The 15,622-nt window shown below is 42.7% G+C and overlaps 1 protein-coding gene across 6 annotated transcripts in view; it reads right to left on the reverse strand.

Moving 5' to 3' along the window:
• Snx24 (sorting nexin 24) overlaps positions 1-15,622 on the reverse strand; it is a 145,106-nt gene that overhangs the window by 55,683 nt on the left and 73,801 nt on the right. For all 6 annotated transcript variants that reach the window (XM_085699861.2, XM_085699863.2, XM_085699865.2 and 3 more), the window contains one exon: positions 5,015-5,098. In XM_085699861.2, coding sequence (XP_085555987.1) covers positions 5,015-5,098 — 84 coding nt within the window. The remainder of the gene's footprint in view (positions 1-5,014; positions 5,099-15,622) is intronic.

The following is a 15,622-nucleotide window of genomic DNA, read 5'->3' on the forward strand; positions in this document are numbered from 1 at the left end:
AGGTATCAGAATCAAACACTTAGCCCAGCTCTAGAAGAAATGCCAGACCTCAAAGGGAGCCAGATGGAGCAGTGGACACTTGTGATCCGGTTCAGATCCCATCGTTGAGAGCATGAGGCAGGAGGTTCTGCGTCTGAGGTCAGAAGGAGCTACGTAGCTGGACCATAGCCAGATCATAGGCGGGCTATAGCCGGACCATAGCAAGAGAAGAGTAGGGATGCAGTTCAGTGGAGAGTGTTTACTTCGAATGTACAAATCCTACCCTCAGCATGAGACAGAGAGAGAGAGAGACAGGGACAGAGAGAATCCGAAAGAATAAAATTTGTTATCCTAGAAAAAATAAAAACAGAAAACTTCTTGTCCTTATGACATGGTCGCCCAAACTGAAGCAGATCCAGTTCTGGGGGCTGGAGAGAGGGCTCAGTGACTAAAAACTTGCATTGCTCTCCCAGAGGACCTGAGTTCTCCCAGCACACACGCCCACTGTGGCCTCCACAGGCACCCACACATGCGATGTACACTCATACACACATAAAAAAGACCCCATAAATAATTATCATAACCAAAACTGAAGGGTTTGGGTGGAAAATACTTTCAGCAAATGGGTAGTATTTTATAATAGGCCAAACTCCAAGGCCCTAGTTAATGAGAAAGCACAGAAATAGAATAACTCAAAAAGAGAGAAAGAGAGAGAGATGTGCACCTACATACAGTCAAAGGCATGACCTTTTGCAAGGGAAGGATGCATGCTTCCTGAGCAAACAACTCTCAGAGTGATAATGTCCAAAGCGGATGAGATGCTGTGAGCCTTAAACCGTCCTGTTTGCTCTGGTAATATATGCCAGGGGATCAAAAACAAACAAACAAACAAACAAACAAACAAACCGCCCATATCCTTTGACAGAGAAATGCTCCTTTTGGCCACATAACTTGTTGTGCAGGATTTGTTTTTAAAAATCTAAGAAAGAGGGCTGGAGAGATGGCTCAGCGGTTAAGAGCATTGCCTGCTCTTCCAAAGGTCCTGAGTTCAATTCCCAGCAATCACATGGTGGCTCACAAACATCTGTAATGAGATCTGGTGCCCTCTTCTGGCCTGCAGGCATACACGCAGACAGAATATTGTATACATAATAAATAAATAAATTAAAAAAAAAATCTAAGAAAGAAAACAGTGACCATGGCTGCAGCTGATCCAGGACGCACAGATGACAGTGGGACACTCCACTCGGCCTCACTCAAACTTGCTGGAAGACTTTATGTACAGAGTGGCAGCTCATGCCTGTAATTCTAGTGCGTGGGAGGTTGAGGCTGGGGGATCACAGTAAGTTTAAACCCAGCCTAGGCTATATGGTGAATTTCAGAAGAAAATAATGAACATACAGGAAAATAATTGTAACTAGGGATCTAGAGGTGATAGGACAGTCTCCGGCATGCAAAGGCCCTGGGGTGGGGCTCCAGCAACCCCTTCATTACCACCAAAACAAGTGAAGCAAAGAAAAATATGTGACTTTTATGAAAACATATATGATATCTACGAAGACAGAAAAATTCTGACAAAGGTTTAAGAAGGCATTCCTAACACTAACCAGACAAGCTCCACTAGTTTCTCCCTCAGAACTAGCAAGAACAACCAACAAGGAGGCATCTGTGTGTCTGCAGGACACAAGGACGAGCTACAAATGCACCACGGTGAAGGTAGAAGGTGCTTAGGACAGCCCGCATGCTAGGCTGGAGTCAGCATTGGTGTGCCGAAACACTTCATCGGCAGAACGGACTACAAAACAGAAGAAACATCAAGACAGGCATGGTGCAAATGTCACAAACCGTGGTGACAATTGGATGTTCTGAGGGAAATTCAAGGACAGAAGATGATGTAAGTACAGTTATAGGCGAGCATTTTAGTAACTACAGTCATACCCTGTCACAAGTTCGCGTGTGGAGATTGAGGGTTGTAGGCGGGGAATGTTCTTCTGTTTCCTGGCCGCCCAGACCCAAATAATCACACGGAAACGATATTAACTACAACACTGCTTGGTCAGTGGCTCAGGCATATTTCCAGCTAGCTCTTACATTCTTAAATTAACCCATTTCTATTAATCTACGTATCACCCCAAGGCTGTGGCCTACTGATAAGGTTCCTGCATGTTTCTCCTTTGGCAGTTACATGGCATCTACCTGACTCCACCTTCTTTCTCCCTGCATTCAGTTCAGTTTTCCCACCTAGCTCTATTCTGCCCTGCCATAGGCCAAAGTAGCTTTTTTATTAACCAATGGTAATAGAACATATTCACAGCACACAGAAGGGAAGCCCGCATCAGAGGGTGACAAAGGCACAGATGAATGGCAAGGCTTGCACGGCAGGGAGCAGCGCCTTAAAGTCTGCACAAGGCTCTCCATTCAGTCTTACCTGCCACGGTGCTTCTGAGCAGTTTTATAGTTAAGATTACAGAGGGATATACACTTTTACATCTTACTAATACACGCATTTGTCTTCTGGCCTTGCCTTTCTACCAATTCTAACACGGCAGTGGTGGTCCCACAAAGTCAAACAGCACGGTCTACCAGCAGCCTGCCCCTGCCCCCAAACTGGAGCTCCATGTGCCTAGAAGGATGTCTTAAATTCTGTCACAGAGATTTGAGAATTATTCCTCAATTTACTCTAACAAGCTTCATTAGGAGAAACTGGACAAAGTTAATAAATAATGGAACTGCAGAAATTGAAAAAACAAGTCCAAGAGAAAGTACAGGACTTTTTTTTTTTTTTTTTTTTTTTTGACAATGCTTGATTGCTGACGGAGGGTAAAAAAAAAAAATGTCCTAGGGCAGAACGTGAGCAAGTCATTCTGCACGCAAGTAGCATCTGTGGGCTGCCCCATGAACAGGGCCAGACTAATTGGCAGTCACCCTGCTGTGTCTGTTATGGGGTCGATCCCCTGGTATCTGGAGAGCTCAGCTAGGCTGTGCTGGTGGCAGAGTACTTCGTGCTGACCTAGTGAGTTAGGAAGGGGCTTGCACCTGACAAGCTGACCAGGCTAGACTGGCAGGGAGAAGCTGTGTGCAGATGGAGAGAGACCTGACCTCAACCTTCTGTAGGGACTTAGCTTACCAGGTTCCTAGAGGAATTTGTTTGCTCCTAAAACCAAACAAAAACAGAATCCCATGAAGAAGATGGACCCCACTTTTATGCTTTTTTCTCTCTGAGGTCCCTGGGACTGGTGCTTTTAAAACAAGTCTCCTGGCTGTTGCAATATTTCATTTGTATTTTAATAAAGAAAGCTTGCCTGAAGTTCTGAGAATAAAACAGCCACCCTGGTCAGCCATACAGACCAGGCAGTGGTGACACACACCTTTCATCCCAGTAGCCACACTAGCTTGTCACAGAAACCGGGCAACTAGTGTGTCACAGAAACTGGGCAGTAGTGGTGCACGACTTTAATCCTGGCCTTTGAGAAGGGAGGAGACAGTTCTCAGACACAGTCTCATTCTGAGGATTCCTGGAGGCAGGATCGTTATTTCAGACTGAGGAAGAGGTAAGAGCCAGTGGCTGGCTGTTTGGCTTTTCTGACCTTCGGGTTGAACCCCGATATCTGTCTCTGGGTTTTTATTAATCGTGCTACACACCTGGCAACATCCGATGGAAATCTGTAGGAATCTGCATGGTTTCTCCAGGAGGAAACCTGAACTTGATGGAATGCTAACTGGAGAATTAAATTTACTTAATTAAATGATTTGCCATCCTAACAGAAAAGTTTAGGACATCTCTAAGAAGAAGCAAGGGAGTGGGTCTGGTGGTGCAGGCCAAGCCCAGCACTCAGGAGGAGGAACAGAGGGGTACCTGTAGAGTCTAAGCCAGCCAGAGTGAGACCCTCTTTGAAAGTAGACAGACAAAAATCTCAAAACAGACAACAGAGAAACAGGCTCACAAATCTTTCGGTTTAGACTTAATTCTCTACTCTCTGATTAAAGTGGAAAAACTTGTTACAATGTTCTAAAAGCCTTTTAATTCAGAATCAACACATTGTGACATTTTTTATGCAGTGATGTGTCCCAGAATAAATACATAGACATTAAAAAGCATAAAACTAAAAGACTCAGTCCTAACAACCTATTTCTGGCTTCTTGCCCAGCTATCTAATTATGGCATGCATCCATGTGTTTCATACATATATTTCACATGTGTGAACATAACATACACACACACACACATATATGTGATATACTCCTAGACACAGGTATGTGCAAAGAAAAATGATAACTTTGAGTTGACTCATCACTTGTAATTCTTTTCCAGGAAATCTCATTAGGTATTTCAAATTATTATGAAAAATTTAGCACCCAAATAATTCATAATCCACAAAAAATTAAGCCTGGTTTGGAGTTTTTTTTTAAGCATTTACTTTCAATTCTTTAGTGACCACTTCTTCCTGAGTATCAGTTACTTCTTTTGCACTTCTGTTTCTTTACTACCTGACTTTGAGAAGGACCTCAGAGCTAAAGCACCAATCATTCTGATACAGTCGCTCTTCACAACTCTAAGAACAGCCATGGGCGGGGGATGCGGGATGGGACTCTTTTCCATGTACTCCATGTGAACACATATGCGTAATACATAAGCGTGTCTAGGTACACAACAATTAAGTTGAATTTAATAAATTTCTTGCTGCATGGTGATTTCTTGTGGTTTTTTTTGTAAAGAACATTAAATGTATTTCTTGGACAGATGAGGGTGTTGATCTTATTCATTATAAACCTTTAATATTTGATACAGTGTACTGCAAACAGCTTTCACCTCAGACGTGCACATGCAAGCAATTGTGACAGGAAACCCACTTATTTAAAAATAAAAAACCAAACACACTAATTGAACAATCGATTTTAAAAGGAACTTAATGCCATTATAAAGAAACTACGTACACAGCAGGCAGTCAATGTTCTGAGGAACACAGAATGAAATCTTAACATTATATCATGGGCCACACAGAGAAATGGAGAAAAACATAAAACCAAAGATTACCTTTTTGTGCAAGGCATGGAATTCGCTGTACCTTTTCTCAACAAAATGCTTTCTTCCATTCATTAGCACTTCTATTTTAAACACCTAAGGGAAAAAAATTAAAGAGATTAATTCCACTAGTTCAAACCCCTCAATTGTCGATGTGGTAAGTTTGTGACTGTGATATATTTCATCCCTTTAATTACAGAAGCTGATTCTCCCCAAACCCAGAAGGCTCAGGAGACCCTGACCCAACAGCACTGATTAATGAGCCCTCAAACCAAATCCTCACTCACTAACTCGCAGGATTCTCCAAGAATGTGTCTATAGACGGGAAACTCCCATGCACTGAAATGCTAATTCATTTTTCATGCAGAGAATATCCTTCCCTTGAAATGACTTCATCAAATGACAATGACGGCACAGAGCTGAGAATGTGGTGCAAAAGCTAGACCCCTGAGGACGCAGTCACAGGACTGGGGACTTCAAGGAAGGCAGGTGTCATCTGAAACAATCATGCAAACAGCAGTGCATTTTAGGTTAATTTCTTCCTAACCTGCATATTCGTCTCTAGTCTCAGCTGGGCTTAGCCTGCTGTTTGCAAAACAGGGCAAATGCAGGGAGGGCTCATTTTCCCCGCCTGATGTGAGTGACAGCCTGTGCTCTCACTTCTGAAAGGTTGAGAGGCCAGAGGCAGAGGTGCTCTGGGCACACTAATTAGTAGGCACTAACATGACATTTTCTTGATCCTTGGGTCAGTGGGTCAAGACTGGGAACAGCACTGAGAGGTACTGAGAGATGGAAACAAGGCTCCGCTCTGCAAGGGAGGAGCACCTGGCAGGAAATAAGGAGCCAGGGCTATTCCCGAGTCTCTGTCTCACCCTCGTTTTGCTAAGTGAGAGTTTGTAAACCCCGAGATGACAGGATATTGGCAAGTTTGAGTTCCAGTTTGAATTAACCCTTGGAAAAGAACAAAGGACAGCACAGAGTAAAAAACAACAACAACAACAAACCCTGTTCATCCAAAATATAGTATGTATTTGTATTTAACATAGGACATGAAAGGTTCTATACTTTCAATATGAAAATAGAGCCCAGTGGCCCTGTATTTCTGCTTTGTATGCAACAACTATTTTAACTCAGACTTACTATCAAACATAAACGCTGCCTGGACTTTTGTGTGTCTTTGAATCACAGATTCTTCCACTGTAAGACTCAGTTAAAAAAAACAAAACACCTGCTTTTAAAAAACTTTACTGGAAAAAGTTTATCAATTTAATCAATACCTCATATTAACATTTCATTCCTTTAAGAATTCTTCCTCAATACTTTTCCTATTTTCTTTTAAAACATGCATATGCTAACTCTTAGATACACACCCACTGCTTCTTAGAAAAACACTAGTTAGTAATTCACCAAAGAAATAATCCTTCTTGCAAAAGCCTCTCACAAAGAGAACTAGAAAGACGGTTCCAGAAACAGATTCAAGAGGCAGGCAGCTTCAACCTGGTGTCCCCCTTTATTGATCAAAACAATGTGGCAAGAATCAAAGTCGTTTCCAGCCACTGAGCTGATAAAAGTGTCCGGGTCTGGTTACTTGGGGTTGCATCACAACAGCCCCTTTAATTGGCTGAAGAATCCACAGGACAGATATCAGTAACGCTCATCCTATGGCATCACCTTCAGACATGAGTACAATATACATGCAGTGTCTGGATAAGCCAGAAGAGGGCATCAGATCCCCTGGAAGATACTGGTGGTTCTGAATAGTCTGATGTAGGTGTTGGGAAACAAACCTGAGCAAGAATAACAAGTGTTCTTAACCACTGAGCTGTCTCTCCAGCCTTACCACCAGGTTTGCAAAGTGTGTCCTTCTTTTCTTGTTATTGTAATAAAATACCCTGGGAAAAGCAACTTAAAGGAGAAAGGATTTATTTGGCTCAGAATTCTAATCTGCAGTCCTTCAGGTCTGGGAAGTCACTGCAAAAGACAAGAGCTTGAGAGAATTAGTCACACTAGATCACAATCAAGAACAGGGAAGAAAGCTGGGTGGTGGTGGCACACACTTTTAATCTTAATCCCAACACTTGTGAGTTCAAGGCCAGCCTGATGCACATAGACAGTTCCAAGACAACATGGAGAGACACTGTCTAAAAAAACAAAAACCAAAGAACCCAAGAATAACAACAAATGGAGGGGATGGATACACACTCATGCTCAGTTCACTTTCTCCATTCTTAGACAAGTTAGCATCTGCTGCCTAGGGAGTGTTGCTACCCATAGTGGGTATGTCTTCCCACCTCAGCTAACATAGTCAAGAAAAATTACCCATGGACATATCCAAAGCGTGTCACCTCCAATCATAGAAAAAAGATGCTATACCAGACTAGAAACATCTAATGAATAATTCAAGCCTCTCCTAAGAAGAGATTTGGGTTCTATATATGGTACAAGATGTCCCTTCTAAGGACAGGAGTAATTCTATCCAAGTCTTCCTTGCTTCTTTGTTTACCTGGCTTAAATACATGTTTTACATGAAGCTTGAGTCAATACGAAAAAAGTTACAAGAGTTACATCTCAACTTCCCACAGGGCAGGAAACCCTGACTGCTCTTAGGACTGGAGAGGGAGGAGGAGAGGGAGTGGGGGGAATGGGAGGGTATTGGGAGGAGGGGAGGAAGTGGAAATTTTTATAAATAAATGAATAAATAAAAAAAAAGAGTTACATCTCGTTGGTCATAGCACATTCCTTGGGTAACTAATAAGGAGCTGAGCCATTTACCATGGCAGTGCACGGTTCCAAGGCTCGAGGTATAAGGCTGTGACCAGAGACCGGGAACACGGGACCCTGAGAGATACGCTGCAGGGTGATCTGTACAGAAAGTCAGGTCTTATCAGCCAGTCTTGGCAAGTAAAGAACTGGCATTCTTTTTTAAGTTGTTCTGTGTTAATAACCTTGGTTAGACATCTACAACTCTGATCAAGGGCATATCTGTAAAGTTTTTAACTTATGATCCATTTACAGAAACATTCAGTCTAGTTTGGACTTGCTCTGAAGTAAAAATGAGCTAATTATGTGTAGTTTGAGTAAAAGGAACAAAGCGGGCTTTTAAGTGTCTTCCAGTCCTCGCGGGACAATAGATAATAGTAATGAAGCGTATCCTAGTATATTTTTCTATATATCAAAATTATACAGCTTAATGAGAAGTCATCTTCCTGACCATTCATTGGTAGATGTGTCCATAAGATTGAGAAACAATCATGAGATTACATATACATATCACATGAAATTATACACTACAGTGCAGGTATTGTGGAGACACCATAACTGCTTTAGCAAACATGAAATGACAGACAGGAGTAACAGTTTCCAGAGTTTCCAGAGTTGGTGTTCCCATAGGCTCTGCTTAGATGGGATTCTTCTCCATCAGAGAATCATTTCTCTGGTGGGTTGACATCTGAACATTAGTTGTTACTTGCTGTATATTCTCCGACACCACTCCCCCCAAAACTATATACAATATAAAGGTTCAAATATAAAACAAACTAAATACAACATGATTTGATACCAGACTTTGCTTGATATAACTGAGCAGTACACACTCAATGGTTATGAAGCAATGCTTTCCCCTCTACAGGTCCAAGCACACTTCTTGATTGCACAGTGAAAACATAAATACATACACACAAACACACACAAATACACATAAACATACACAACACAGACTAGTGGTAACCATTCATTACTGTGCTCAGTTCTTAGACTCAATCTGTACATTGAGAATGGAATGGAAGACAATTATTACACATCAGGTTGTAAGTATGTTAAAAAAAAACCTTGTCAGTATAAAAATACAATGAATTTTGTGTTTTTAATGGGTTTTCTGTGTGTGGCTGCTGGTGTATGTGCTTCTCTGGTGTGGGAGAATTGTCTGTATTCTGTCAATCATATTTTAATAAAACGCTGATTGGCCAGGCAGGCAGTATAAGCGGCAAAGCCAGACAGGAAGTAGGGGTGGAGCAAAGAGACTGCAGGAAGCTCCCTCTGCCATTCCTGCGCAGACCACCGAAGAGGCAACATGTAAGCTGTCACACTGAGAAAGGTACTGAGCCGTGTGGCTAACATAGATAATGATAATGGATTAATATAAGTTACAAGGACTAATAAGTAGCCTGACCTAATGGGCCAATCAGCTTTATAACTTATAGAGTTCTCTGTGTGATTGATTTTTATTGGGGCTTGCCAGTTGTGGGGTACTGGGCGGGATGGATACCCCAACAAGCCGGCCCCTCATGTTACACTTCTCATATGTTTTCTTTCTTTTTATCCCTCTCTGTTGTTTTGTTCTACTCTTGTTTGTTTTATATGCTTGATCATTTTCTAAATAGTCGAAAGAGAGAGAGAGAGAGAGAGAGAGAGAGAGAAAAGGTGTGGAGTTGAATAGGTGGGAAGGTAGAACGAATCAGGGAGGAGATAAGGGAGAGGAAAACATGATTAGAATGCAGTATATGAAAAGAAAACTATTTTCATTTAAAAAGAAAATGACCATGAGAAGGAAAAATATGAGAAAAAGATATGATTTCAACTGATATAGAAAAGAAAAAAATGATACAAGCAGAAGAGATGAGGTATACTGGGAAGGAACTAGATGAAAGAAGAAACTCGAGGGGCTGGAGAGATGGCTCAGTGTTTGTGAGCACTGGTTACTCTTCCAGAGGACCCAGGTTCAACTCCCAGAACCATATAATGGCTCACAAGCACCTGTAATTCCAGTCCCAGGGGATCTGGCACCCTTTTCTGGCACCAGAAACACATGTGGTATGCTTCCACATACATAAAATAAAAATTTTAATTAAAAAAGAAAGGGAACTGGAATGAGAATTTCCTCCCTTGACATGACTGGCCATCAAAGGACACTGCTAAAAAGCTGCCAAATGCAGGAAAACTGGGGTTTCCAAGCATATATGTGTGTGTGTGTGTATGTGTGTATGTATGTATGTGTGTGTGCATATATGCTAATTTTCTTTGGAATTTGATAAAAATTACAATTTTCTTTAAATCTCTTGATTTAAAGAAAACTTTTTTAATTTTAGCATGATGGTTAAACAGATATAGGCACTTGATGCATAAACCTGGTGACCTCTTTGATCCCCAGACCCCAAGTAAAAGTGGAAGGAGCAAATCAATTCCACAAAGCAGTCCTCCACACAACACATGTAGTCAAAAATATGAGTATAGGAATGCATACACACACACACATGCACACACACACTGACACACACATACACACACTAATAAATATAATTTTAAATTTTAAAAATGTAATGATTTCAGTCACATAAGGCTGATACTTCCGGGCTCTAGAGCCATGCACACGCAGACAAGCCCTCAGGCAGAAGTGCCTTAATGTTAAAGAGCCCCGCGTGACCCACGTGCGCGCATGCATGGTTACATTCACTATGACTCATCTAAGCCCTTGCGCGCATGCGTGAGCCCATCATCTGTGTATGATGTAGTTACGCCAACCCCTTGTGCACATGCGCTAGGCAGATTTTAAAAAGCTGGACACGCCATCTTTCTTTCTCTCTCTGCACACCGATTCCCCAGGCCCTCTCTAATAAACTCCTAAGCCGGATTGTTGCGTGTTCCATGTTTCCTTCTCACTCACGCCAGGTAATTTCAAAAAAATGCTTTATAAGATTAAGTTCATCCTCATGGCGAAAGCTGAATGTGGACGGGAAGGAAACACAAAGATGGGATCAGCTAAGCTAAGTTCATTTTGCAAAGTGCCTGGGAGTCAGCGGAGACTTGAAAATTGAGACACAAGACATGAAAAGGGATATGAATTACTGAGAGCTGTGACGCTTCAATTCCTGGTTCTCTGGGGCCCTGGACACATCTTATTTTTCCTCTGCACATATTTTGCTTTCAGACATCATAATAATGATGCCAGCTAGGTCAAATGTCTGAAATGTTTCTGTAGAGACAGAAGGAAATATTTTTCTTGAGTTTATTGATATTTGTGGGACTGTTGGATTAGATATACTTTCACAGCTTCAGGTTTTCAGTCTTAAACCCTGGTGGTGATTTTAGCGGCTGCCTTTTGACTGATTATTTGATTATGAAAGTCTTCGTTTTTCTTCTTCTTTTAAACCACATCAACAGTATGACACAAAGCCAATCAATCAATTCAGTGAGAAAAAAAATGCATTCAAACCCGTCAGGTCATACGCATTATTGCCTACATAGTTTTTCATTAGCTTCAGTATCATGTGACTTTGACTTGGATACTCAATACAATATGAACGCCTTTCCGGCTTGAGCTGTGATAACAGATCACATTTGTCAAACAACGAGCCATCCCAGAAGAGAGTTGCTCTCTGGGCCTTCCCATTCTTCTTTAGGATCTACTAGAATGAAAATAGATTTTATCTCCACTACTTACTAACTGGGCAAATCTCTAAATAACAATGACACAGTATCTTTGCCATTGAAATAAACATGACAAGACAGGACTCTTGGCAGCACTATGTGCTAGAGCATACAGGCCTTGGTCGCAAGACAAACAAGAAGAGGGAAAATTATTGCTAATAATGAAGAGGTGGACAAAATCCCCAGAAGAAAGCAGAAAACTGTTTCCATGGGCTTCTAAAGACAACCTGTCTCAACTTGTCACGCGGGTAAACAAGAATCCATCTTTCTTCCCACAAACTACTTAGCTATGGATTGTGTCCCCTAATCACAGACCCATGGCTTGGGGTGGAGAACAAAATTTATTTGCTTCCAAAACCTTCCAGAAGCTGCAACTCACCTACTGACCTTTGTCACCACAGCAGTCTCCTTCTTTACTCCCCACCACTGCCTGTGAAGAGCTGGCTCCTATCACACAGTCTTGATTTTTAATAAGACTTCTCAATAACAATGCCTATTCATGTCATTAACTTAAGTAACGGCTGGTAAAACTCTTTCTCAGGGAGGTTACTAGAGAGAGGACAAGGTGACTCCGGGTAACTCAGCTACCACCCACATCTACCCATCTCTGTCTCCACCACCAGAGGTGCTGACCCCAGAGTGTGCACAATAGGGAGTGTGTATTCGCCTCTGTCAAAGCCCATTCAAAATTAAGACACTTGGTCATTCCAGTGACTCAAATCACATCCCTGGATTTTAGTTTAGGATTTAGTACTGTAGTCAGTGTTTCAGAAAGTGTTTTCTGGTTCATGATGCTCTGGGAGTCAAATCAAATCGCTGGCTCTTCCAAAGGTGACCTTCAGACCTGAGAGCAAAAAAATGGCCTGCAAAAATGGCCTGATGCTGCCAATGCCTTAAACAACACCTGTCAGCAAGGCAGGTTGAGTGGAGAATTGGGACCAGGTGCCAAAATCTGGATCTTAACTGCTCTACAAAAGCCTGGATGTTAATGGTTTAGGCCCCAGTTTGGTGCTACCTGCTTGGGTGTACCTGCGTGCATGCATGCGTGCATATCTTTTTTGTTTGTTTAGGGTTTTTTTTTTTTTGAGACAGCGCCTCTCTGTCTAACAGGCTTGGTTGTCCTGGAACTTGCTATGTAGACCAGGCTAGCCTCAAATATACAGAGATCCGCCTGCCTCTGCTTCCTGAGTGCTGGGATCAAAGGCGTGCACCACCACTGCCCAGTGTACCAGAATCTTAACAAGAGGGCCTTATGGGAAATCCTCCGGTCACTGAAGTCGTGTCTTTAAAGGACATAGCTCAGTCCTCCTCTTCTTTCTTTGCTTCCTAGGCATCAGAAGGTGAACATTCCTGCTATGTTACTTGCTCTCTGCCACGATTTGCTGCCTTCCATAGCCCAAAGGCAATAAATTCACATGGCAGTAGACCAGAGCCTTCAAATCTAAAAGCCAAAATGCCTTCCTACCTCATGTACCGACTGATTACTTCGGGGAGGGGGGGCTGTTACAATGCCAGGAAGCTAGCTAACACAGGAAGACAAATTGGAAAGAACAAGAAAATACCTCATCGCAGCCCAGCAATCTTATAGTAAAGAGTAAAATGAGTTACTTTTGTGAGAAAGAAAGTCCAGTAAATTAGGCATGACAGAGGCAGATTGCACAGTATAACATCTTTTTTTATGCCAGTACAAAATTCAGATGGCAAAAAGATGGCCAGAAATGTACTGTGGGCTGGAGAGGTGGCTCAGAGACTGGACACTTGCTCTTGCAGAGAATCCGGGTTAGGTGCTCAGCACCCACACGGTGGCTCACAGGCATCTGTAACTCCAGTTCTAGGGGGATGTGATACCCTCTTCTGTACTTCATGAGCACTGCACACACGTGTGTATTTACATGCATACTCTATGAGTACTGCACAGGTGTGCAAAACACCCATATACATAAAATAAAAATTTTAAAAAATCTAAAATATGTACTGTTCAGGGGAATCTAAAACTTGTGTAAGCCCCTTTGAAATGAGGCCTCTTATTAAAAGGCAACTCTCAGACTTAATCTTACTCAGAAGGAAACACACAAAGTCACGGAGAGAAGAGCAGGCCAGAGTCAGACGCTGCTTGAACCCACATGTGCCATCCTGTGGTGCCTCCAAGTCCGTCTTGTCTCCTGGCAGGAACACATCTGACATCTTAGGACTGGCGGTGGAACAGACCCATAGGGATAAGGTGCACAAAGCACTTGTACACAGACAGACACACGCTTGAGTCTCAATCCTTTCCAGAATCCTTCGGATAAGAATCTAAGTGGAGTCTAAGGTGATTCACAGTTCTGATTTTTCTGAATATCATAAAGTTGGAAGATGGGCTCTGTCTATTTCCGATCAGTAATGGTCTCGCTAAATCCCACAATTCCAAAGATCACAACTTGAAAGTTTTGCAGGACGAATGCAGGCAATGGACACAAGCCATAAAAGAGGATATAAAGCTAATTAAGTTTTTGGTTCTTACTGTCATGATTTTTCATTTTCAGCAATGTAACATGAGGGCCGGCTTGTTGGGGTTTCCGTCCCGCCCGGTACCCCAACAGCCGGCAAATCCCAAAGAGAAATTACACACAGGACTCCATAAGGTTATAAACTGATTGGCCCATTTGGTCAGGCTACTTATTAGCTCTTATAACTTATGTTACCCCATTATCCTTATCTATTTTAGCCATATGGGCTCAGTACCTTTCTCAGTGTGACAGCTTACATGTTGCCTCTTCGGTGGTCTGTGCAGGAGTGGCTGAGAGAGAGCTTCTGCTTCCAGAATACTCCCAGTCTCTTTGCTCCACCCCTACTTCCTGTCTGGCTTTCCCGCCTATACTGCCTGCCTGGCCAATCAGCGTTTTATTAAAATATGATTGACAGAATACAGATAATTCTCCCGCACCACAGCAGTGGATAGGTGCATAAAGACATATTCCATAGTGAAAGCGTAAAATCCACTGTGCAGTTCACCATTTCGGAACGGCTGTTCTAACGGTGCAGATGCTCATGGGCATGTATGGGTTTGGATCTGCTTAATTTTGGTATGTGATGTTTCTTATATGCATTTTTTTCTTTTTTGAGACAGGGTTTATGTAGCCCTGGCTGCCCTGGAACCCACTGTGTAGACCAGACTAGCTTCAAACTCAGTGATCTGCTTGCTTCTGCCTCCCAAGTGCTGGGATGGAAGACATGCGCCACCATGCCTAGCTTATTTGCACTTAAAAAAAAAAACTTTATTTTAAAAATACTTTAATCTCTCGCTCTCTCTTAACTCACACACACACACACACACACACACACACACACACACACACACACACGTGTATGTGTGGATGGATAACTTCATCTCAAGTTGTAGACAGTATAAGCTTATGTGGCTGAGAAGCTCTTGTTTCATTCAGAGCCCCTTTCTGTGGACACCGGGGCAATGAGAGCCAAGATTCCCCTGTGTTCTCTCTGGCTAAACTTTCCGCCTTTACCAGATCCCGGGATGGGGAGGCTGCCGCAAACAGCTGCCAAAGGACTCTCTTAGCCTTACGTTCCGGTGCTCAGCTCTGGAAGACGGGCAGAGAGCAGGTCTTGCTCCTGTGCAAGCTCTGTACCCACCCACACATGGAGGCCACATCTAAATCAAGACCCCCCCTTGCCCAGGTGCCTGGTGATGGGAAATCAGCTTCCGGGCCAGAACAGGTGTTATGAAGCATGTGCTGATGGCTTTAAAATATCCTCTCGCAGGAAGACACGCAGTTCTTGAAGATCACACAATGATTAGCTTCCTTCAAAGCCTGGAGACGTTAACTACCTTAGGAGGAAATGTGTATCACGTCACTTCACTTGTAAACGCTGCACTATAATAATGGTAATTTGATCCTTTTCTCCAAATAGCTTTTAAGCATTTAGCACGCACCAGACCCCAGCCAAAGGGTCTGCAGTCAATCCTTACAGTAAAGTGGCAAAGCTAGGTATGGTAGCGTATGTCTGCAACACTAACACCCACTCAGGAGGCTGAGGCAGGAGGACAGTGTGGTGGGTTAGACAAGAATGGCCCCCATGGGCGAATATGTTTGAATGCTTGGTCCCCCGCTGGCAGAACTGTTTAGGAAGGATTAGGAGGTATGGCCTTGTTGGAGGAAGTATGTCACCTTTGATGTTTCAAAAGCCCCCGATATTTTT

The sequence above is a fragment of the Myodes glareolus genome, chromosome 13 (genome assembly GCF_982192425.1).
Source record: "Myodes glareolus chromosome 13, mMyoGla1.1, whole genome shotgun sequence".
Taxonomy (NCBI): Eukaryota; Metazoa; Chordata; class Mammalia; order Rodentia; family Cricetidae; genus Myodes; species Myodes glareolus.